The sequence below is a fragment of the Oryza glaberrima genome, chromosome 11, assembly GCF_000147395.1.
Source record: "Oryza glaberrima chromosome 11, OglaRS2, whole genome shotgun sequence".
Taxonomy (NCBI): domain Eukaryota; kingdom Viridiplantae; phylum Streptophyta; class Magnoliopsida; order Poales; family Poaceae; genus Oryza; species Oryza glaberrima.
This window is the reverse complement of record NC_068336.1, coordinates 2,291,972-2,317,443: the sequence shown is the minus strand read 5'-3', so window position 1 is coordinate 2,317,443 and position 25,472 is coordinate 2,291,972. Positions and strand designations below refer to the sequence as shown.

General features: G+C 42.1%; 2 protein-coding genes and 2 long non-coding RNA genes across 8 annotated transcripts; 3 read left to right on the top strand and 1 right to left on the bottom strand.

Moving 5' to 3' along the window:
- Nucleotides 1–154: 154 nt before the first annotated feature.
- LOC127755457 (transcription factor TGAL4) lies at nucleotides 155–9,028 on the top strand. Its single transcript, XM_052281137.1, has 14 exons — nucleotides 155–300; nucleotides 2,591–2,935; nucleotides 3,061–3,275; nucleotides 3,628–3,755; nucleotides 4,283–4,380; nucleotides 4,536–4,682; nucleotides 5,809–5,868; nucleotides 6,032–6,091; nucleotides 6,169–6,246; nucleotides 6,347–6,386; nucleotides 6,490–6,761; nucleotides 7,004–7,243; nucleotides 8,038–8,180; nucleotides 8,759–9,028. The coding sequence occupies exons 3-14, from the start codon at nucleotides 3,169–3,171 to the stop codon at nucleotides 8,838–8,840; spliced, it is 1,455 nt and encodes a 484-aa protein (XP_052137097.1). The 5' UTR covers nucleotides 155–300; nucleotides 2,591–2,935; nucleotides 3,061–3,168; the 3' UTR covers nucleotides 8,841–9,028.
- Nucleotides 9,029–10,649: 1,621 nt separating this feature from the next.
- LOC127755533 (uncharacterized) lies at nucleotides 10,650–13,976 on the top strand. Of its 4 annotated transcripts, XR_008013034.1 has the most exons (6): nucleotides 10,650–10,733; nucleotides 12,255–12,360; nucleotides 12,481–12,593; nucleotides 12,930–13,030; nucleotides 13,110–13,319; nucleotides 13,400–13,976. It is a non-coding gene; the product is annotated as an uncharacterized LOC127755533 (long non-coding RNA). The 4 variants fall into 4 exon arrangements; XR_008013035.1 differs by having other exon boundaries at nucleotides 12,490–12,593; nucleotides 13,110–13,976; XR_008013033.1 differs by having other exon boundaries at nucleotides 13,110–13,976.
- Nucleotides 13,977–18,131, bottom strand: LOC127755534 (uncharacterized). 2 transcript variants are annotated; one of them, XR_008013037.1, is made up of 3 exons: nucleotides 17,975–18,131; nucleotides 16,230–16,304; nucleotides 13,977–14,552 (listed from the first exon to the last, which is right to left on the bottom strand). It is a non-coding gene; the product is annotated as an uncharacterized LOC127755534 (long non-coding RNA). The 2 variants fall into 2 exon arrangements; XR_008013038.1 differs by lacking the exon at nucleotides 13,977–14,552 and adding an exon at nucleotides 15,392–16,094.
- Nucleotides 17,330–18,749, top strand: LOC127755532 (CEN-like protein 2). The gene is made up of 4 exons (XM_052281209.1): nucleotides 17,330–17,634; nucleotides 17,716–17,777; nucleotides 17,991–18,031; nucleotides 18,126–18,749. The coding sequence occupies exons 1-4, from the start codon at nucleotides 17,434–17,436 to the stop codon at nucleotides 18,341–18,343; spliced, it is 522 nt and encodes a 173-aa protein (XP_052137169.1). The 5' UTR covers nucleotides 17,330–17,433; the 3' UTR covers nucleotides 18,344–18,749.
- The last annotated feature ends 6,723 nt before the right edge of the window (nucleotides 18,750–25,472 follow it).

Here is a 25,472-nt window from a genome sequence, read left to right as displayed (position 1 = left end):
CCAAATGAAGCCCAACGATCACTGCCGCGGCACCGGCCGTCGGGCGGAGGCGCCGCGACGGCGAGCGGGGTGGCGCGCCGCCGTCGCCGTCGCCGTCGCCGTAGGCGGCGGGGCACCGATCGAGCCACCGACCAGCCTCCGCCCCCGGAGTAGATGCTCTTAGGCAAGGCAGGGGAGGCGGGGAAAGCGCTCGCCCCACTGCGCGAGGCGGTGGGGAACCCTGGTAGGCGCGGCGGCGTCGGGGGACCACCGGCCGGCGACGCGCCGGTTCATCGCCGGCAACCACGACGGTGTGCTCAGGTGAGCGCTGCCTCTCGGTAGACAAATCAATCGGTAGCCCTTTTCGTTTGTGCTGATCCGATTGCCAGCTTTGCGACTATGATTGCGTTTTTTTTTTCCTTTTGGGATTGTGAAATGCGGAATTCTGTGGCTCATGAAACTTCGCCGGTGTATATTATACTGCTCAAATTAACACCACTCACCAGAGGTGTCCTTCTTAAGAAATCAGAAGAAAACTTAAATTCTGCTGCATTAAAATTGCATAATGAGCTTGTCTGTTTATGCCATTTTGTGGCAGTTTCCAGCAGCAGGAATGTCGTAATCCCAATGTCTCGCATGAACTGAACAGTGTACAACCTGGCTGCTAATTTTCAGATGTTTCCATGATTCTTAGTAAGACTAGTACTGAACTACTAATCATAGAAACTATTAGTTTAATCTGGTTCTTATATAATGCAGGCATAGTACTGCTAGTTTAAGTTAGGAAGCACCCCTCATGGTTCTAGAATTGATATATATAGAAGCTAAGAGAACTACTTCAAATCATGCATATATGAGGTTTCAACCACTGTACCAATAATGTTTAAGCGTGTCCATCGATCTAAACATGCTGTTTGAATATTGCGATAATGCAATTATGCAAAAAGATAGTATAAAAGGTCACCTCTCTGCTAGTAGCAGCTAGGTTCATCCATCACCTAATCCAATCATATAAATTCTCTTTTGTATTGTATTCAGCACATTTTTGTCCCAATCATTGGCAGGAAACTAGTGGGTGAGGGCAGAAAAAAACAAGGCTTGATAGGCGCTGCATAAAGTAGTAAAGTACTTTCATTTTCCAAATGTAAAAACGAAAGGGACATCCGTTCTAATACTAGCTAGCTGCTCTTCACCCTTTAAAAAATGTTCTATAGTTTGTTGGTAAAAAATGGTGATAACTGGCAAGAGGGCGATCAAGCATAGTAGGATAACACTTACAGACCATTGATAGATGCATCTGATGTGGAATCACACAATAGTGGAGTTCTCTTTCAGTTTATTAATCATGGTGGTAAACCATATATAGTTTTCACCAGTGTAAAATATAGTGTGCAATACATCAGTCCAATTGTATGGCCAGTAGCTCAGGTGTAGCTTTAGGGGTAAATGGTAAAGTCAGAATATATAAATAAACAGGTATGCAGTGTTGCTTTCAGTTGCTGTCTAATTCCTGTACATGGAGATGTGAAAACATATACAAATTGAGGAGTCCCAATCTAACACATCAATAACAAGTGAACGTATGCTAGATAGCAAAACAAGCACATTGATTGATTAGACTTAAGAATCGACTCAGGAATTTAATATGTTACCTATCCATCGTGGAAATGAATATTATTGGCGAGGTGTGGGTTTAGGTGTGGTTTGACAAAGGCATGGATGTTGACACATTAACAGGGGACAGTGTCAAGCAAATTAGAATGATGAATAATTAAATACTACAATATAAACCTCTCCATGTGATTTATTTTTGCTTTCTTACTGCATAATTGGGCATGGCATACTGAAAAACATTTCAAATTAATGGCACTTACTAGTAGATATAAGATTTTTTTTATCAAGATTTTGGTTGATTGCTGTGGCTTTATCTAAAGATATTTCTTTTAGACTATTCTATCTTTAATTAGCAAAAGATTATACACCATCTTTTCACAAGCTTGCATTTCTAGCCTGAGGTGACATATTTGCAGTGGATGTCGTGGGGCCAGGGGGTGTGTATAGATCAAGGTACTGCCTCCGTCCCATAATATAAGGGATTTTGAGTTTTTGATTGCAGCGTTTGACCACTCGTTTTATTCATTTTTTTTTTGCAAATATAAAAAACGAAAAGTTGTGCTTAAAATAATGTAGATAATAAAGTAAGTCATAAATAAAATAAATAATAATTTTAAAAAAATTTGAATAAGACGAGTGGTCAAACGTTACAAACAAAAACTCAAAATCCCTTATATTATGGGACGGAGGGAGTAGCATACAATGGTTTTGTGCAGTAGTTTCTAACTTTTCCAGTTATCTGATAGTGTAGATATTATAATGAACTTCATATAAATCAACCAGCAATTAGTAAGGTCAGCGGTTTGAATCAAAGAAATACCAATCATGAATTAGGTCATTTTCATGCTCAAAATCTAGATGGTAGAAATGGCCTGAATTATTGAAAATACGGAACTATTGTACCAAGTCTATGATCTTACCAGTGTGAAATTGTATATTTTTTCTACTACTCTTAAAACTGATAATACTATAACTCATGGGTGAACATGAAATAAAGAAATAAGATTGCTGGGGCCAATGAAAGAGAACAGTCAGTTCCAATGTGATAAGAGTGCAGTCAGGGATTCCTGTGGCTTCATGACAAAAACCTTCGAGTGAAGACAAGACCCTAGACCGTCTCTCTCTCTCTGACCAAGGCTAGCTAGGGAAGGAAGAACAAAAACAGCATAGGAAGGACAACATCTTTCTCTGAACTGTGGGATTAGTACGCCCAAGAACGTGAAGCTATTACACCGTCAGATATATCAAGAAGCTGCAGGCGGAGCAAGAGCAACTGCGCACAGAAACGGTCAGGCATGCCTGCTCTCCCTCCTGCTTGTCGTAGAAGGGAAGCCACAAGCTGGTATGTTTTCTTGACTCAAATCTTCTTCGTTCAGATGTATGCTTGCTGAGAGCCTGAGATAGGTGTATTTGTGTAGTATCGATCTTTGATGTTTTTCCTTCTTTTTTTGTGCGTTTTGAGCGCAGAAGCCAGATTGCTAGAAGCTAGTTCTTGAGGACTGAAGCAAGGTAGAAGAACTTGAGCTTCTGGTTCGTGTGGAGCTACTGGGATAAGTTGGCTGCTGATTGCTGAAGATGGGAGAAGCTAGCAGTAGTTCAGGACATCCAAGGCAGAATCCTCATGTTCTTGGCTATGGCTTCCATGGAGCTATGCCCAACTCCTTGCCTTCTGCAAACTTGTTGTAAGAGCTCTCTCTCTCTCTCTCTCTCTCTCTCTCTCTCCATGAGCCTTCTTTTCTCTTTTTGTGATTCAATTTATGCAGGTGCACCAAGAAACATGATCTGCACCATGCACTTTCTTTGCAAGTTTTGCCTAGCTAACCATACATATTTACTGGCTAAATCAAATTTCTTTTACTTGTTTTGACGTATGCTTGTCAACTTGACTTCTTTTTTTTTTACTATCTACTGTTCTTCATGCTTCGTAATACGTACACAAGAATCTTTCTGTAGACCATTTTTGCACAATTTTCCCCCAATAAGCTGTTGGTCTAATGCTAATACAAATTAATTACCCCTATGCATCCCTGACAGCGAGCAGCAAGGAGGTGCTAACTATTTTGGAGAACTAGAAGAGGCTCTGATGCAACAGGTGGCCACACTCAGGAGGACTCAACAAACTGCAACCACCACCTCCACCCTTCATCATGGAGACACCACCCGTACGTACATCTCTCTCTCTCTCTCATGTGTGTGTGTGAGACCAGTTGAACAAGACCAAAAACACACAACCTTGTGAGGCACTTTCTGGAGAGGTTAGGGCATTGTAGTCAAAAGCAGCCATGGGAGAGCAGTAGAAGTGGTGGCAGTTGTCCTGCTTGTGCTGTGTGCAGTACTACCTTGGCATGGCCATGGCATGAGAGTGTGACTACCTTGTGACTCCTCTCCATCTCTCTAGGGGGTGTTTGGGTTTAGCCCCTCTCTCAAAAACATAAGTCCCTAGGGGAGGGACTTATGTTTTTGTGAGATGGACTAAAGTTTAGTCCCTAGTTCCCAAACACCCCTAGGGAGAGAGTGTCTACCAACTTTCTGCCTCCCTGACTGCAAGCACAGCTCAAAGAGAATAAATTCCACTGACTTTCACTGTGACAGGGACCCCACACCTTGTGATCCCAATGCAGCCTTTTCACCTCTGGTGTATTGCCATGCATTTCTTGATCTCCTTCTCCCCTATGATATCTTCTTGCAGCCTTCTCCACCACTGCTACTGCTGCGGCTACAGCTAGGCCTCCTCCTACACTGGACATCTTCCCATCCTGGCCTATGAGGTCTCTCCACACACCCAAGGTATGCTTTGCATCTACTGTCTACTGTACTGCCTATTGGTTGTATCAACGACATGTGGTTTTACACAAGTATTAGCTCTGGTAAATATTCATGCTGCATATAAAGTTTTTTACAGCTGTGGTCTGAGCCCTGGCTTTTGCTTTGGCATGTTGTAGGAGGGTTCAAATGTGACAGCAGACACAACAGACTCGGAGAGCAGCAGCAAGAACAACAGCAACCAAAATGCCTCATCAGACCAGCATGTGCTAGTAGGAGACATGGCAGGCCAGTTCGACCAAATTCCACAGCAGGAACAACACAAGGTATGCAATGCATTGCTGTGATCTCGTATCACTGTTGCTTGATGCATCGGTGGTCTGGTATTGTTTCTGTGCTTCCCGTTTCTGTGCTTTGATCTGTCTTGGTCATCCTTATCATGCAAGTGCAATGGTATTGTTCCCTAGCCTGGCGTCATGCATGTCCCTAGCTCCACAACTTCCAAGATGCTCATGTAGATACATGCTCCTATAGGTAGAACAACCATTGTTCAGGGGCATTTAAGATCTCGCTGCTCCCAAGATCGCCAATCCCAACACGTTAGGTGAATCATTTGGCCCTATAGAAAGTTCCAACTAATTTCCCTGATGCTTCTTCCATGGGACCAGTGTTTTCTACCATCAGACGCTACTAATATATTACTACTAGATAGAGAATATTAGTCAGTCATCTCTTTGCATTCTTAAGAAACAAAGAAGTCATCTTCAATTTCTATTGGGACGATGCAAATCTTTATTTGACTGCACTTATTATCAGGAGTATGGACAATCTCTTCAGCAAGAAACAGTCGTTCTAGTTGATCTTTTATTGTTGGAATGGATAAGTTTAGAGGGTTTGGATATGTTAGATTAGTGCATGCTTGTTCATGTGGTGGCTGCATTTCTGCCATTGGCCTGCTGCAATAAGTGACAAATGAGCTTTCTTACAATATTGTCTCTATAGCTTGCAAACCTTGTGCGCTAATAATAAAAATGAACTAATCGATAATACAAATGATACTTTGGGTCAGTGGTGCTTTAGTTGTTTTCTGGTCAATTGATGAATTGCCAATATATAGGATGAATAAATAATCGCATGGACTATTTAAATTCGCTCATAACCGAAAGAGAGCTCTACATATTAGGCCTCGACAGCAACATATAAAAAAAAAGCAGAACCAGTTTTTGTCTGTTGTTAGAGTGGGTGGCTTCCACCAAATGTACACGACTGTTTTTATTATTGTGCTTGATGTAACGTGCTGTAGAAACCATACTATATTGCTTACACCATAAACGCATACACATAGCATTGCTCTACCATTTATCCCCTAGTTAGTGTGTAATTACACATTAATTTGTGCACAGGTGTAGTAAATTCCATATTCTGATTTGTTCATGTCCACTTGGCATGCAGAAGATGGCAACTAACAGTCCCACTCATAGCAGCAAGACTGGCAAGGCGCTTGATCCAAAGGTCTCTTATCTTCTTATTAGTTTGATGCTTAGAGTGTGCTGACGTGTGCTGTGTGCATGCATGCATGCCAAGCAGATGCACAGAGCCATGCAGTGCAAGCTAATGACCATTTCGAGGCAGTATTTGAGATCGAGAGTTTTTTTTTTTCTCTTGGTGTCATCAGACGATGAGAAGGCTCGCCCAGAACCGAGAAGCAGCACGGAAAAGCCGACTGCGAAAGAAGGTGAATGTTGTGACCGATACTCGGCACGCAGCAGTAAATTTTCCATGTTCTAACAGTTTCGTGTATGGATCATACAGGCTTACATCCAGCAGCTTGAAAGCAGCAAGCTGAAGCTTGCTCAGATGGAACAGGATATCCACAGAGCTCGTTCCCAGGTAACTTTCTTTCAACACATCCATAATTTTATAATCGAAAAATTGACTATGTGTTTAGCTTAGTTATACAGCGTAATCTGATTTTTTGAGCTATGTTTAGGGCTTACTGCTTGGAGCTCCAGGTGGAAACACCAGCTCAGGTGAATATATTTGATATAAACTTATCTATGAACTTCAGCTGGGATCTGCAGACGGGACTATGGTTCACAGAAACTGAGCTGTATGACTGACATTTATTTCCAGGTGCCGCAATGTTCGACGTGGACTACGCCCGGTGGCTGGAGGAAGACAGCCGGCGCATGGCTGAACTGCACGGAGGGCTGCACGCACATCTGCCGGACAGCGACCTCAGAGCCATCGTCGACGACACGCTAACCCACTACGACCACCTCTTCAACCTCAAGGGCATGGCGGCCAAGGCCGACGTGTTCCACCTCATCACCGGGATGTGGGCGACCCCAGCTGAGCGGTGCTTCCTCTGGATGGGCGGATTCCGGCCCTCCGAGCTGCTCAAGGTATGGATGACCTTATCTCTGAACAAAACATCAGTCATCAGATTACAGCGTCTCTTGTATTTGCTGAATTGAGTCTATGGCTAATTTGATCAGAAACATGACACTCACTTCAGAGTTGAAAATGAAAAATTCTCTCCAACAAATTCTTCAGGAAGATGAAACCAAGCTAAAATCTGAGCTCATCTTTCAAGTATACATATACAGTTCTCCAATCTCACTGCATATTTTTTATGTTGATGCAGACATTGACACCCCAGCTGGATCCCCTGACTGAGCAGCAAGTGGTTGGTATCTGCAATCTTCAACAGTCATCGCAGCAGGCAGAGGAAGCTCTCTCCCAGGGCTTGGATCAGCTGCATCAGTCATTAGCAGAAACCGTGGCTGGAGGGTCCCCGTTGGATGACCCCAACGTCGGGAGTTTCATGGGTCACATGGCTATTGCCCTCGGCCAGCTATCAAATCTTGAAGGTTTTGTCATACAGGTAAAGATTTCCAGTTGTATCTGCTACTCTTCAATATTGATCATCTTGTCATTTTGTCAGATAAAGATAGGAGTTGCACTCTCTCTTTGTGTGACTCAACTTCATAAATGAGCTAGTAACTACGTAAAATTGTTGAGTGTAAAATGTTGCTGTGTTCAGTAGAATGTTTATCTGTCTAGCCACTGCCCAGTAGCCAAAGCTGTGTCCTAGTAAACCTTAACAGTGCTGCCAAAAAATGTATTAAAAATAATTAACTAGTCCATATGTAAGAGAATATATCATGTTATGGCTCCATCATGTAGAGATGTTACTGTATCTAACATTGTACAAAGAAAAGACTTTCCAACTAAAACAAGTAGCAAAACAAATTTGTACTGCCGGCAACTTTTAGTTAGATTCCAGGAATGGGTTTTACTGGAACACACATAAAACTAAGGCCGTGTTTAGTTCGTGTGCCAAATTTTTTTTGAAGTATACGGATACATATTTGAAGTATTAAACGTAGACTAATAACAAAACAAATTACAGATTCCGCCTGTAAACTGCGAGACGAATTTATTAAGCCTAATTAACCCGTCATTAGCAAATGTTTACTGTAGCATCACATTGTTAAATCATGGCGTAATTAGGCTCAAAAGATTCGTCTCGCAATTTACATGTAAACTGTGCAATTGGTTTTTTTTCATCCACATTTAATGCTCTATGCATGTATCCAAACATTTGATGTGATGGAAATTTTTGGAAGTTTGAAGGGAACTAAACACTGCCTAATGTGCACCACATTGGATTTCCAGGCTGATAATTTGAGGCAGCAGACTATCCATCAGATGCACAGGATTCTGACAGTCAGGCAGGCAGCTCGATGCTTCTTGGCCATTGGAGAGTACCATAATCGCCTCCGTGCCCTGAGCTCACTTTGGGCTTCTCGCCCTCGAGAGTAAACCCCATGCCTGTAGTTGATTCTTTTTTTCCTATAAAAAAGGGATATTCTCCTGCTCATAGTTATTGTAGTTAATATTTTTTACTTTTACTAGATAATTTTGAAGTATGATTGAGCCATGAATTAATATAGGCGGGAATCATCTAAATAACTTATCAGAGATTGAGCCGTGCACTACTAATCAGGTTGAAATGGACCTTCCTCCTAACAGGAAACAAAAGTCAGAAAGCTTATTTTTTAGACCATGTCACTTTCTCATTCTTAAGGTTAAGATGCCCCTAAAGGATTGCCCCAATTATATTAAATTTAAACGAGTATAATTTACACTTTAACATATTCAGCCTTGAAAGTATATGATTCTCGTACCCTTAAAAGAACATGACAAAACACAGTGCATGTCATGGTGTACAAAATAAGGACACGGTTTTCTGTGGCTTCTCTGTAGATTTTTCAACTATTTCAGCGAACTAACCAAATTCTATATGTGAAACAAGCCACAAAGTCAGCAGCTGTGACAGTACGTCCTTTTTTATGCATTTCTCATCTTATTTGCTGGTGCCTTTCATTGCTTGTAGGATACTGGTGGCAGATGAAGGCAATTGTGGAGAGCTAAGCATTGCAGCACATCCATCTGAGAGCCAATATTCAGCCTTCTGAAATCCTGTTTCAAATGTATTTTGCAACTAACCTTCAAAGTAGGGAGCAAAAGCTTGTTTTTTAAATGAAATCTAGCACTCTAGCAGATATGTGAGAAACTCAGAAGAGAGTTGGGAAACAATGGAAGGCTCCAGCTGCACTAGCAAAATTTTCAGATGGAATGAATGGGATTGCATGATTTTCAGTTACTGATCATAAAGCTCTGTTCACGTCCTTTCCTGGATGATATTTTCAGCATCTCTCCAGTTTTCAGCAATGCCCAGTTCTACTAGAACTGCTCACATGACACAGGCACTTGTTCTGTGACCTGATGTAATCAATTAATCATGCACACAACATGATACCAAACATCACATGATGTTCACAAACAATTAGCAAACACAAATACACAATTATGTGCATATATGTAACTAGATCATCAAAGTACAGTCAGTAATATTGATCGTTCACAACAAGTGAAATATACAAAGTAAATTAAAAGATGTGTACATTTTTTACCAACCAAATGCCCATTGTTATCTGTTACTAGTTTACTACTAGTATATAACTGAAACCTCTTATTGGCACAGCGGGTGAAATCTGCAAAGATTGTTATACATGAAAGATCCATCTTTTCTCTTATGCTCATGCTTAGAAAATGTAATAAAATTTAAACACTAAAACTTAATTTTGGAGTTGATTTAGTGGTTTTTTTCATCGTAGTTTATTTTACAACATTGTTTTTAAATCGCTAAGAACAAATATATAAAAAATACCTATAAATTATTATTTAATTGATAATTATCCGCACATATAAGCATAAACAAAACGATGTGGCTAAGAACTCATTTCCGTACCTTTGGTAAATTAATGAGTAAATTTCAGAAAACTACAACGACTATGCCGACAAAACTATTAGTTTGCTACAACATTAGTGACACACTTTTTTTTTAGGTTAAGAGAAACTTTATTGATGACTAAATAATGGGTTACATTCCTGGTTTAACAAGTCTAGGATTGATGCGGGAGTGCACAACCTCCACTCCCCACACGACCTAGTACTCATTGCCATTTGTGCTAATACATGAGCAACCCTATTTGCTTCTCTCTTAATATTTGCTTCTCTCTTAATCTTGTAACCTGCACCTGTTGGATACATTGTATCACATCATTGATTTATGCAATCGTCATCGCCCAAGAGGATCTTGAAGCCACCTGCTTTGTTAATGCCTGAACAACTTCAGCGTTATCTAGTTCCAGAATAATTGGCATCTAAATCCACTTCATTGCTTCTTTTAGCAGATTCTGCTTCAGCCGCTGAGGTACACCGTGTAGAGTTTTATACACAGCCAGGAGTACTAGCCCCCTGCAATCTCAAATGATAATCCCAACGCTTGCTTCACTAGTTTCAGTTCTGTAAGTTGCGTCCACATTAGCGACACATTTTAGTTTGCTACAACTTTTATGATAACGTGGAAAACTATCACAAAACTACAACTTTTATGTGGTATGCTGCTACAGGACATGTAGGTGACAACAGTAAGCTTATGTCATGCAACAATAAGTTTTATGATAATTTCCTATGCTATTGTCGTAGCAAACTGAAATATGTCGCTAACGTTGAATCAAACTGATATATTTGTCGTTGCAGTTTTCTAAAATTTACTCTAAATTAATTGATCAGTCTACTATAACAAGGCCTATTACCAAATGGGCTGTGCATAATGGGCTTCGCGGTAATTAATTAGAAGGCCCAATTTGGCCCATCACTCCTAGTCTCCTACCCCCACCAACTCGGCCATCTTCCCCTTCATTCTCTCTCTCTCTTCCATTTGTTTCCCCACTGCTCCATCCATCTCCACCGCCACCCATGGCTTCCTCGCCGCGCCACCTCCTCCGCATCTCTTCCCCGAGGTGAGCGATCTGCCTGTTCTGTCTGCCCATCGCCTGGAGTAGGGTTGGGTTCGAATTGGATCGATCTCCTCTCTGTGGTTACTTAGGTTTCGCTCTAAACAATGTAACTGCTTAGATTTTACTCTGCCTATATAGATTTACCTCGGATAGATAATTTTTTGGAGATACAGATGCTGTCATGTCATTGGGAAGGCATTACAATTGGCTGTGTTATTACTGGTGTGATGATGATGATGAGATTTGAGATGAATGTATAGTTAGATGGCGTCCTAGCTCCTAAGTCTCTAAGATGATGTTCAAATTATTTTTTTTTCACCGGGCCGGTGGATGGTGTTCAAATTATATTTAATATAAATTGCGATATATATATCTCACCATCTGTTTTTTTTATTCTTTCACTTTTACAGTGTTACTTGCGCCTAGTTTCACTCTTCGTGTTCAGAGATCCCGTGGTGCCACATTCAGGGTTTTCAATTTCGATTTCGGCTAAAATTTCGGTCATTTCGGTAGAACCGAAATTCCCAAAATTTTGGCATTTTTTGGGCCGAAATTTTCTGAAAATTTGACACAATTTAACTGATTTTGACTAAATTCACAAAAAGCTGAGAGAAACCGAAAATTTCGGCCAAGATATTGACTTGCCCGGGGGGGCGGGGGGTCCGAAATTTCGAAACGTAATTTCAATCCCATGTTTGAACCAAGAGATTTGAGGAAATGTGAAATTGGTAGTGGAATTATCTCTGTTTGATAGGATGCTATTGGAGGCTGAATGATGAATAGGATGAACATTTCGCTAAAAAAGTTGAATAGAATGAACAAAAACAAGTATTTTGATTATTCCAAGGCCTGGTTGATTAGGAAGGACAAAAACACTACGCAGAGAACTTATGCTGTCTTCTGTAATTTTGATTCAAAATCTTGCACAAAGTAACTCTTTCTTTTATTTTCCTTTTTACCTCTTAAGGGCTATTTCTTCAATTTTAAGATCTTCGCGCTCAGCAATGAAATTGTGACATACAACCTTGGAAAAACCAATAAACTCAGCTAATGTGTTGGGTGCTTCTTCAACGGTATGTTCAAACAACCGTATCACTAATAAGACCAAACTTTTGTGGAACACAAGGAGCTGTACACTGCACTGCAGTATGCCTCAGCCTTGCAGTTGTGCTTTCAAAACTGTAGTTCCTTAGAGTCAAATCACCTTCCTGAGAACTAAAATCTGGCTTAATTACCATTCTCCAACTAGGTCTCGCTGTGCCATTAGTTCATCGGAGTGCTCTGAAGCAAAATTCCTTTGGTGTAAAGGCTTCTCGTGCAAAGAGTTGCATCACATTTTAATGTTACATATAGCCTAATAATATATTCATCCATTAATATGATTAACCTGTGCTTAGAAAGTGTACTTTTGTTTCTTGCATGTTATCTATCTATTTTGTATGCTGTTATTCCTTTGTTTGAAAACATATCCAAGTGACTGCTAAATGGTACGCTCTTTTTTGTGCTTTTTCCCTTTTTTGGCAGACATCTGATGATGCCGTGCCACAACCAGTTGTCCTGAGATCATGATGCAACCATTGTGCAGCTAAGTTTTGGAGACCGTCTGAGGGCACTCCTTGTACTTGATATGGTATGATTTTCCTATGCTGAGAATGCATTTTTGCTTGGTCTGGTCCTGATTTTGAAATGTTTTGCTTTTGTGATTTATGAGTTTTGTTGTATCAGAAAACTATTTTGTGCTGGCATTTAGTGTTTGCAGATGAAGGCACTCAAGGACCTAGTAGACCTTGATGTGGCGAAAGCTGAAAGGAAGTGTGGCAACTGATTCAGCTGTCACACAGACAAGTTCGACATCATGAGATTGTGGGTTAATGCCAATTCTTGTTGCTTTGAATGCAAGTGCAACTTGTTAATAAAGACTAACATATATATAATTTGGAATTGGAGATGCAATGACATAATTCTGTTAAACAACAAACAGCAAGCTTTCCCTCAGTCTTATTCCTTACCACAATGCTCACACACAATTTTAGATATGATCCTAAATTCTTGCCGGTTTTCCTAGGCATGGCTCCTGCTCAAACTTATTTCATACTAGCCTTTCATTTCAAACTATATTATTTTACTCTTTCTGCAACTAGTTCTGTGGTACGATTGAAGCAGGGATTTCATTTACCTTTGCATCTTGTATCCTGACAGCTTTTTGCTGGAGTGGGTGATGGTAGTACAGTACGGCTTGTTCATGCGTGAAGAACTCCTGTGAAGGACTGAAACTCTGCAAAGGACGAGGCTTAGTGGAGGTAAGCAGAGATAAGATTTGCTATGTTTATGCGTGGTACAAACGCCTCGTCATTTCTCAGTTCAGTGGATGTGGAACAGGGGGGTTGGATCGGAGGCGTGCGACTGATGCCAGAAATTCTGATCGAGTCAGATGATCATATTACTAGTATAGCTGGCTAAACAGACGAACAGTACAGTGTTTTCGCGTCCATGATCTTTGATCGATGAGAGCAATAGCATCATCGTGTTCTTCGCCGGCACGTGGTAATGGGCAGAATCTCCTGAAAAAGTTGCCATGCTCATGCACAGGTAAGAATTGGATTGAAAGGAATTCACAGTGGAAAAGAGTGTTTTTGAGCCATGTGATGTGTTTGTTCTCCCCTTTCCAGCTTGGTTTACACCTGTGGTGAATGAATGTTCGATAGCAGTATTACCATCATGCAAGTTTCATTGAAAGAAATCACCCAAGAACCCGGACAGAACATTCATAATGCTCAAGAACAGCCCTGGTGCCTGAATTCTTGATTCATACGCCTATTTGAAGTTTTTCGGATTCTCGTAGAATTTAAGTTGTTTGCTTTGAAAGGCCTGATGGATCCTAAAATGTCAGACCGAATAACTCTTTCATCATACTACTACTAGTACATGAAAATATACGAGTTGTTTTAACGAGCAGCCAAGATTAAACTTGCGAGACATTTCAGCAGCAACTTTAACCGTCTGGCATTCAACAGGGTAAGATAAGATATATGCTACTTCATGCCAAAGTTAGCTCATCAGGAAAGGCTGCAAATAACAGTGACCAATCTTGGCAGTTGTAGGTAGTAAACAATTAGATTAAGCTTTGAAACATTTTCCACGTTTCATGAACCAACACTCAATAATGAAGATGAATCTAGTGTAATCAACCCCTCCCCCTAGAAAGAATTATTCATTGAATTTGGAATCGAGTACAGAAACTCAAATTGTCATCAACTGGCCAATTCACAGAGAACTATATAGACAAGTAATAATTCATTAACAAAACAACTCTGAACCTGTAGTATGGGTATGAGCATAAATCCCTCCATTGCAATGTTGTCAGCGTTCATCGATTTGACAAAAGAGTGCTTCAAGAAGGATCAAAGAAAACTCACATTTCCACTAACTAGCGATTTTGTCGTCAAAAGTGGGTAAAATTTTGATGCTTCTACAGCTCCTCATGCATCCATGAAGTGAATCCATAGTTCCACAGGGATCTCAAGGCTCAAAACCACAGTCAGCACCTAGATTCAACCGACGGCCGAGACATGCCGAATCACTGATTCATGGATATTCCATTGGGTCATGGCAATCCTCCCTCCAAAGTCTGCCTGCCATCATCTGAATATCTTTGCTGCCTCCCACAGGTTGCCCCCACAATGATCCTCCCATCAACATGCATTCAACTTACCACAGCTGTCATTTTGAGGGGCTGACGTTTGGTGGACAGCGCAGTTTCGTCGAGGCATTTCGAGGTGTCGAGTAACGACGGTTTCGACGGCAAACAGGAAGAATCACCATCTGCATGTAAGTGACAAGTGGTTATTGGGGACTTGAGGGATATAATATAGAAGACAATAATGAAGAAGAATGTTGGTAATCAAGGTAAGGTTCTCTCGTTACCTCATGTTCTTGTAGAATACTCCCCCTATTTCAAAATATAAGGCATATTTGTTTTGTTAGAACAAGGCTTTGACCAACAATTACTTTACTATATCTATCATTTATATGGCACAGAAGTATAATAATGAGAAAGTATTATTGAATACTCCCTCCGTCCCTTAATATAATGGATTTTGAGTTTTTGCTTGCAACGTTTGACCACTCGTCTTATTCAAAAAATTTTGAAATTATTATTTATTTTATTTGTGACTTACTTTATTATCCACGATACTTTAAGCACAACTTTTCGTTTTTTATATTTGCAAAAAAAAATTGAATAAGACAAGTGGTCAAATGTTGCAAGCAAAAACTCAAAATCCCTTATATTGTGGGACGGAGGGAGTATGTCACAAAAATTATGTTACAATGGAGTGATTGTTAGTCAAAGTCTTGTCCGAACGAAACAAAAGTACTCCATCCGTCCCAAAAAAAACTCAAATTCTAGAGTTTAAATTTTGTCCCATAAAAAACCAACTTCTACTATCCTACATACCCTCAGCACGTAAAGCGAGAAGTTTTATCTCTTCAATACCCTTTACCTACCTATCACTCTTACAGCTTTTTTCAATGATTAAGGGCATTTTAGTCATTCTTCATCTCCACTAACTCCACCTCGGGATGCTAGGAATGGATTTTTTTTTGGGACGGAGGGAGTATGTCATATTTTGAAACAGAGGGAGTACCAAACCAGGCTGGCAAGTACTGACTACAGACGATATTGCCCGAAGCGTAAATCCTATCCTAGTCAGCACACAGATGAAGAAAAGTCTACATTGCAGAGCTGAAGAATTTGCTGTACAACTTTTAACACGTGCCTAGTATGCATATGCATTTTTTTTAAACACAGGTTGGTTTGCTTGCAAGATACACGGCTTTGGCCCATCTTTCAACTAAAAGTTATATTTCAATGGAAAATAACATGAAGTTAACTGAATAAGTGAAGATAATTTCGTCTGAAAAACTGAAAACAATTTGAAGCACAAAAAAAAGAAGTATCCTGAAATGCTAAGCAGGAGAAAATTTCCCAAAAACAAGCATTGAATGGAACAGCTAGGAGATTCCACTACTTCAGCTAGGTGTCAAGCAATTATCATGGCATTAGAATGGAGCCGGAAAATGTCACAAGCTGTACTTGGCTCCACTACCTCTACTTGGCTAGTTGCTCAAAGTGTCAAGTAGGCATGATGGCATTACACCAGAACAGAGGAATGCATAAAGCTGTACTTGGCTCCACTACTTATGGAAATATAGAAAGTTTTTTTAATGGCTCAATTAAGGAGAACATATGATCTTTAAACATTGAAATGACATCTGAGCACTAGACAGCACCCCTACACATTGAAGTGGTGGCAGCACTGCGTTCCCTTCCTTTATTCTCTTCCATGGTGTTTTGCCATAGTCCTCCAAAGAAGAGAATAAACAGATAATAATGGTAATCCAAGTAGTATCACAGTTTGGGGAAAGATTCTAACAGCAATTAAACTCATCAAATTCTCTTTTCCTTATCAGAAAAAGAGGACGCTGAATGGGGCTTACCTAAATAAACAATGTGTGCAAAGATGAACATTTGAGGGCGCAGACACTTCCACGCAGGTGGTGAAGCATTTTTTTCTGCTAGATAACAAAAAGAATAATTAGAAAATAAGAGGATAAGAATATCAAGCAAGGCAAGCTTTAATGTTTAACAAGTAATCACCAAATCGAACACGCAAAAAATGAATTGATAGTTTTGGCAAATATGGAATCACTTGAAAGTGCTAATATTCCTTTTTTTTTTCTTTTGCCCTATAAGGGCATGGTTCCCAATTTTTCACAAAAAAACTCCATCAAGATGTTAACATTTCATATTAAATTTTTTTAATTGCCCTCTCCAAAAACTAGATGTTACTGTAATGCCATTATAAATGTTACAGAGTAATTTCTGTTTTTCATTTAGAAAACCATAGGATGATACATAAAAAAAATCATAACATGCTAAAGAGTATATTGTCATGCAGACTCTGCAGATCGGCAGACAGGAGGACGAACACTGTTTATTGACCGATAAGATTGCTCAGCAACGTAATCTTCATAGATCCACTTGCCTCAAGGTTTCTTATGTTTCAGAGGAATAGCATAAATCTAGTGATCTATAATATTTTTTGAGTAAACTACTGTGGACAAACTATCAAACTATCAACTTGAAAAAAAAAAATCATATCATTGAAAAAAAATAATGGTCTTCTACTGACAAAATGTTTGTATTAATAACCAAAAAGAAAGGCCCTGAAAAGAGGTGTATTAACACCTCCAGAGAGTTCAATAGCACTGGTGACTTGCATCTTTCCCACGCAAACAGTTCTTTTAAGGGGGGAAAAACAAATGCAGAGGGATTATCCTTAGAACTTGATGGAAGATGCATGAAGTACAGCGTCAGCGTGTATAGATTCTATTGCAAACTGTTATAGAAGAAAATAAGACCCTTGGTTGGTTATGCTGCAAAAGTTGTTAGCTACTTTCTGTAGCCTTTTCAGTTATTTTCCACGGCATACCTGACTAAAAAACACACATACTACTCATGTCTCACATTGTCCGTTGAGGTTGCAAGACACTTGGCCAGCAGGCTGCCGGGCACTATAAATAGAGGCTCGTACTACCATTGCCAAGCAATCAGCCCACAGCTCACCGAAGTGCATTAGCTCACCACGACTAGCTAGAGCACTCATTGGTGTGCAAAATATTACTGTCTGCTCCTCTAAACATGTCTAGGTCTGTGGAGCCTCTTGTTGTAGGGCGCGTGATTGGGGAAGTTCTTGATACCTTTAACCCATGCATGAAGATGATAGTGACCTATAACTCTAACAAGCTTGTATTTAATGGTCATGAACTCTACCCATCAGCAGTTGTGTCTAAACCAAGAGTTGAGGTCCAAGGCGGTGACCTGCGATCTTTCTTCACATTGGTGCGGAGTACTCAACTTCATCCTCGGTGATAGTTGGCTTATGATTTTTTCCCTGGTTAACCATAACTCCTCATGTTTCAGGTTATGACGGACCCAGATGTGCCAGGACCAAGTGATCCTTATCTAAGGGAGCACCTTCATTGGTAACCAACCATGAACATTCGTATCTAAATACTATAATATATTTGTTTCTTGTGGGTGGTTACTGATTAGCTAGACATGTTCTAGGGAAGATAGGACAATTACTTTAGCTTTCATATGTGTACAAACAACACATAATCTGACTACTCTTAAGTCTTAACAAGAATAGTAATGTGGCTAAATTATCAGCAAATCTCACCTTAACATTTCCGCAGGATTGTTACTGATATACCTGGGACAACGGATGCTTCTTTTGGTAGGTCCTTCCTCTAAATTGTGTCAGTTTTTTTCCCCATCTTATTCATTGAGTTTCTCCTTGTGAATAAACAACTGTCACTTTCTGATTGAAGGGCGCGAGGTCATAAGCTATGAGAGTCCAAAGCCGAATATTGGCATCCATAGGTTCATTTTTGTGCTCTTCAAGCAGAAGCGCAGGCAAACTGTAATTGTGCCATCCTTCAGGGACCATTTCAACACCCGCCGGTTCGCCGAGGAGAATGATCTTGGCCTTCCTGTGGCTGCTGTCTACTTCAATGCCCAGAGAGAGACTGCAGCCAGGAGGCGCTGAGAAATGCAGCTCCAATTGTCCCAAAATTACGACTCTCTGAAATCAAACCTTTTCTGCCATATTACTTTCTCATGAATCAACGTTCTTCTGCTACATCAGCAGCCGGTATATCTGCGAATAAACCAGATGCATTTTGCAGCATGTATTAGTATTAGATTTCTTTCCGTATCAAGAACATATTAGTGGATTATTTTGTAAGCAGTAAGATTGATAGCCATGTTGGCAAATTCCAGTGCACTAATATGTAAACCACGTTATTATTAATGTTTTTAAGTCATGTATAAGCCAATTCATGCTGGTGGACAAACCCAACTGGCAGAAAGGGCTTTTTATCTATTTGTATGTCGCTTGGTGGCTCCACATGGTGTGAGCCTTTTATCTGACGTGCAATCTCCTGGAAGTGAACTTTGCTAGATTTGGTTGTGACGTTGTGTCACCTTGTGAACGGTGAAGAAGCTCCCCCTAACTGTATTGCACTGCTCCTATATTCTTATAGGCTTTGGATACAATCATATATATCCATCTCTTCTAACTGCTAAAAGTAGGGAGTATAGTCATGTGCACATATATAGTATTTGGACTTTCCCACTTTGGCACTTTGCCTTCCCATCTAATATATATATTCTCATGTCCTTTACACCAAAAAAAAAAAATAATCCAGCTTTTCATGTGCAAATTCATCCACATTGCATACTACTATTCAGGTTATTAACTTGTAGTAATAAGTGACACGGGGAAAAAGTGCAGTAGTAAGTAACAGCAATGATATGATAGGAATCCAGTTTTATTTTTGTACAAAATTCATCCACATTGCATACTAGTAGTACTATGCAGGTTATTAACATGTAGTATGTGACACAATGGAAAAAAATGCAGTAATTAACAACACTGATATGATGGGAATCCAGCTTTCTTTTTTTGTACAAATTCATCCAGATTGCATACTACTATGCAGGTTACTATTTATTAACATGTAGTAGTAAGTAACACATAAAATCGGCTGCGTACATCCGGATGGATTTAGAGGCCCGGTTTATCCCATTTTCTTAAAAAAAAATTGCAGTAAAAGACAACACTGATATAGTGATGATATGGTGGGAATTTGTAGCACAATCCTTTGAATGATCCACGAATTCCCGCACAAACTGAAACGCGCGAGTGGAATTAAGTGAAAAAAAAATTACTGGATCCCAGCGGCGGCTTGCGGAATCAAAGCGAAGCAAGAGAGAGCATATCGTCATAGGGGGAGGGGAGAACAAAACCCTCACCAGGCTCGCGGCGGGCCCCGTACGTCCCGCCGGAAGCGATCGCCGGACGGAGGAGCCCCTCACCGGCGGCGGCGGAGAGGGGGGGGGGGCGTCCTCCTCGCCGTCGCAGGGCAGCCGCTGCCGCCCTGGCGGTGGCGGCGCCATCGCCGGCGACCTCGCCGAGGATGTGCGGCGAGTGGGCTGACGACGCCGCGTACACACCGTAGCCGTATTTCTACGAGTACTTTTAGTGGGCCCAGATGGCCGTAATCCGTTACCCAGGCCTCTCGTTAGATAGGGGAATAAGTTCATCTGAGGTCTCTTAACTTGTCAACGAATTCGGTTTTCGTCCTTGAACCCCAAAATCCAGATATAACGGGTCTCTCAACTATTAAAACCGGTGCAGATAAGGTCCCTTGGCGGTTTAGATGGTGGTTTGGCTGACGTGGCGTCTACGTGGCGAATTTGACTCGGTCTTCATCTGACGTGGCATTGACGTGGTGCTTACGTGGCAATTCGACCAAAAAATAATAATAAACCCCATGGGGCCCACATATCAGTTTCGTATACAAATTAATAAAAATGGCGGGACCCACGTGGGCCCCACAAGTCATTCTCACCCCTGATCTTCTTCCTCCTGATCTCTCCCCATCTCTCGTCGTCTTCATCTCTCTCCCCTCTCCTCCCTCCTCTCGCTGGCAGAAATAAGAAGCGGCGCACGGGCACCGGCCGGAGGGAGGAAAGGAGCGGCGCGCATGCGCAGGAGGCGGCCGGCGACCGACGAGAAAGGAGTGGCGTCCTCCGCGAGGAGAAGGACGCACACCTCACCATCGCGGCCCCCGCCACCGTTTCCACTGTCTCCCGCGCCGCTCACTGACCTCGACGGCGTCCTCGTTATGGGCGGTGGCGGGCAAGCTCCCGCTTCTCTCCACCTGCTTTCCCACCACCGCTGTCGAAGACGACAACGCCGATGGCGACGGGTTTGAGGAGGGCACCGGGCCACCGATGCGGCGATTGGGTGTCGACGGCGCGGGAGCAAGGCGGTGGCGGCGCGCAGGGCCACAGGGTGCAAGCAGTGGCGGTGTCAAGGAGGGCGTGGGCGGCGCGCGGGGCCCCAGGGCGCAAGCGGTAGTGACTAGTGACTGGCGGCGGTGGCGCAGGAGCGGGGCGGCAGGACGCAAGCGGCGCCATGGAGGAGGGCGTCGTCGGCGTCGGGCACCCTTGATCTGGTTGGCCGCCAGCTTCTGGAAGCAAACGGTTAGCACGTCGCCATTTTCTCCTTCTCCCTTCTCCAGTCTCCACGACTTCACAGGGATTGGAAACTGCTTGCTACAGTTGTTGTTCGATTCTATTTCTACAATTCAAGGACGAAAATCGGATTCGTTGACAAGTTAAGGGACCTCGGATGAACTTATTCCTTAGATAGGACACATTTGAGTTTATTACAAATACAGGCCCATTCGGCCCGGCGAAAAATAAAAATACAGGCCCTTTTGTGCTACTAAACCGAACCTTTATGGGCCTGCGGTAATTGGGCCCACAAGGCCCATATACCACTGGGCTCCACAAGTTGACTCGTTGACTTGTTCGATTCTGTTCGTTTCAGCTGACCTCTAGTACCTCTGAAAGTTTCCCATGGCGGCGTCGAGTCCTCTCGCGGCGAGCCAAAACCTCGCCGACGAGTTGCTGCCTCTCCGCACTAGCCTCCTCCCTCCGCCGCCGCGGCCGTTGAAGAGGAGCATACTCCTGGAGCCGCCGTACCGGACGGCCGGAAGGAAGGTAGAGGCTGACGACGAGCTCGCCGTCGTCGTCGCCGTCACGGGCACCGCCTTGCTCACCGAGCTCACCGGCAGGAGGCAGTTGGCAAGAAGAGCGTCGCCGCCGCCGCCATCTTCGTCTTCAGCTTCATCGTCGTCGTCGCGTCGTCGTTGGTGGTAATAGTGGCGGTCGAGCAAGGCGATGTCGATGTCGAACAGCTCGTCGTCGTCGTCGTCAACGAAGACGACGGCGGCGGCGCCCTTGACTCCGTCGCCTCCTGCCATTGCCAATTTCATGGTGCTAGTAGTGGCATGTAGTATATATAGCTCGCCGGCTTGCCGTTGCGCGTGCGGAGGAGGCGATCGATCGATGGCGATGGAATGCGAATGCGATCAAGGTGGTTTAAGTTTGTTCTACGTTGGTTGAGAATAGGAAGGGTGACCGTTCAAAAAAAAAAAGAAGAGGAAGGGTGGCGACGGTAGGTTAGGTGGCATAGTAGGCTGCCTACCTGATAAACATTTTGCTACTAATTGAGCCTTGTTTTTGCGGAGTAGTAGTAGTTCGATTTAAAATCGATTAGGGATGAGTATTATACTTTGACTAGATAATCATGCCTTGGCGAGAAACTGAGGTGAATCCTACGGGGTCAGAGACACACGTCTATCTGACTTAGACCCTCCGTCCTTAAAAAAAAACTTAATCTATAATCTCTAGGTCTTGTTCGTTTCTATTATAAGCACAGGATTAAATTTTGGATATTCGTGGCATGCTTTTTAAACTACTAAACGATGTGTTTCGTGTGAAAACTTTCTATATAAAAGTTGCTCTAAAATATCAGAACTAATCTATTTTTCAAGTTTATAATAATTAAAACTAAATAAATCACACGTTATTACGACCTCGTTTTACGTGAAACACTTAATCTTTATCTTTATTTTTATCTTCAGGAGATTCAAACACCACCTCTAATGAAATTGGATAGTGGTTGTCCAGATTTGTTATAGTATGAGGGTGACATCTTCATCTAGATTAAGTTTTTTTAGATGGAGAAGGTATGTACTCCTCAATCACATTTTAAGTGCAGCCATGATTTTCCATGCACAACTTTATCCGTCCATCTTATTTGAAAAACTTTTTAAAAATATTAAAAGCATAAGTCACGTATAAAGTAATATTCATGATTTATCATATCATAATAATAAAAATACTAATTATAAAAAATAATACGGACTAAAAGTTAAGCGTGGAAATTTATTGTTACACTTAAAATGGGACGTAGGGAGTAGTTATGTTAGAAGAGTCTTATCGTGTTTGATGAAGAGTCTTATCGTGTTTGATGAGGAGTACATGACGTAGTTTGTTAGTGTGATCCTGGTTTAATGCAACTTTTAATCTATATCTTCTCTACAACTTGGTCCTGAGATTGAGAAAAAGAGGAAACTACTTCCTCAGTGCAGCCCGCACGCGTGGCCCAAGTGGTTTTCTGTTTTCTGACCTTACAATATGTTTGTTGATCACCCTTATAATTATAAGGACTTATTCACCTTTGAACCATAATCGTGATTTAATACACTTTAGTGTTATTAAATTTTAGTAGGTTGGATACATTTGATTTTAAGCCTTACCAAATTCTGATATGATCTTTTAGTGTGAAAAATTTTAGAATTACCAAAACTTCTAGATATATACGTGGTCATTATCTTCATCTGGGTTTCTCCCTACACCCACATAATTTCCCAAATTTACTTCCATATTTTCAGGGAAAAAAAGAGAGAGTGAACTTTCAGAAAAATCTAAACCCAAACTTTTGGTACAATGTTTTTTACTCCTATACTATGTGCACTTGTATTAGGACAGAAAGTATTAAAACAACCATTCTTGTGGTTATTTTTTATGTTATACAGTTCTCTATTTTATAATTGTATTTCAGCATCAAAGGAGGCACAACCTACCAATATGATAGTTATATATTCGTCATACAATGTGCATTTATTTGTCATTTGACAGTGCATTAACCCCCCAATGGTTTTAAAGAGCAGAAACAGTCTATCAGTCACACTCAATATCAATTGTGTTAGTTGAGGTGGATAGAGCTTGGGAAATTGGAAATAGCACGATCGAGTAAATGCATGTCACAAGAGTGATTAATTTAAGCTGTGTGCGGCAGAGAGATGCACGATGATCTCGTAGATGCGACGGGGGATCGATAAGACTTGGGTTCACTCGAGTGCAGCAGATGACGTCGCCTGCAATGCATCGTGCGATGATGTGCCTACTAGCTGCAGTTCTTGCAACAGTAGTTTTTTTTAAGAACTAATAGCATCTTCAACAATATCTTTAAATCGGACTCTTCAAACACTTAACCAGCACTCTAAATAATTTGTCAAGCCAAACTCATTTATCACTTCAACAACATCTCTATCTACACTCTCCATTATGAGTGTATAATACTAGTACCCACACGTCAGTATCTGATACACCATCTTCCTCCTTTTTCTCTCCCTCTTCTTCTCCTCTCGTTACTCTTCCCGCACGAACGGAGGCGGCGGCGCTGGATGCGGCTGCGCGAGGAGGCGGCGGCGCCTGATACGGCCGAGCACGGCAGCGGCGGTGGCGGCGGATGCGGCCGGGCGAGGAGCCGACGGCGCCGGATACGGCCGGGCGACGTGGCGGCGGCGGCGCCGGATGCGGCCGGGCGAGGAGGCGGCGTCGCCGGATACGGCCGGGCGCGGCGGCGGCGGCGGCACCAGATGCGGCCGGGCGCGGAGGCGACGATGCCGGCAAGGAGGAGGGGCGACGACAACACCTCGCCGCTGTCACTCCCTTCATGCCCTCGACCGCGAGCGGGAGACCTTGGCGACGCTCACCGTCGTGCCGCCCCACCGCCGCTTCTCCTCCGCCTATCGACCTTGCTTGCGATCTCCGATCCTCAACGTCTCGTTGCCGAAGATGACGGGCGACAACACTGGAAGGGCTATACCGGAGCTGGGATGTGTCGCCACCGCTGCACAGAGGGGCATCATCTTCGTTCTCGTTGTTGTTTCCGCTCCGACGGGCGATGGCGGAAGGGGGACGACAGGGGAGGCGGGGAGAGGAAACGCCGGCGCGGCAGTGGAAGGGGCTGGGGCGGCGTCGGAGTGTACAGAGAAAGGGAGACGGGGAAGAGAAACGGTGTGGGCCCCGCGGTTGGCCAGCCGATTTTGGCTGGCCAAGTTTGGCCAGCAAAAACCAGTTTGGCCAGTTATATAGCTTGAAAAGTGAGATAGCTAATTCATTGGAGTCTTTTTTTTAATCTAAAATTGCTAAATTTTAGTTTGAAGAGTGAGATAGCCATACTGTTAGAGCATCTCTAACAATGGAGTATTATCTCTTGCGACCAAAATTGCTGCAGGACAGTGGCTCTAATACCAAAATAATCTCGGTAGTTCATAATCGAGTAGCATTTTTTCTTTTGCAAAAACGGTAATGAGAATTCATCCTTTTCAGTTAATTTTTAGGACGAAGTGATAATGAACTACTCCTATATGGCCAAAACTAGCTTGCACCTTGCGGTTTTCTGCAGGTCTCTCACTCTATGAAACATTGCATGGGTGTGAGAAACGTTGCACACATATCAATATTTGTGTAAAGATCCGAGAGTTTAAGAGCTGTTCAGATTATAGCCAAAATAAACCTTATCAAATTTTGGCAATACTAAATTTTGAGCAAGGTAGCAATATTGTTAAAATTTTAGCAGGATTTCTTATGTATTTATAAAATTTAACAACAAAGTAAACAATATTTTTTTTAACTTTGCTAAAAATAGCATGGTTAAAAATGGCATCAAAATAAACAAGCCCTACAGTGCCAATGGTGTAGGTATCCGTAATTTCCTTTTTAATAAAAAGGTCTCTCTCTCTCTCTCAAAGCTAGTCGATCAGGTGTCAGTACTCCTGCTTACGATCAGTCGATCACACAACATTGGTGCACAAATCAAAGGAAGTCCTGGAGTTAGCATTAGCGAGCATATGGCCTTCTTTTTTCTTTTCTTTTTTTTTGAGAAAGAGAGCATATGGCCTGTTTGTTATGCACATGTAGAAGTACTTATAGCTAGCTTGCAGTTTTCAGGTCTCACTCGCTGAAAC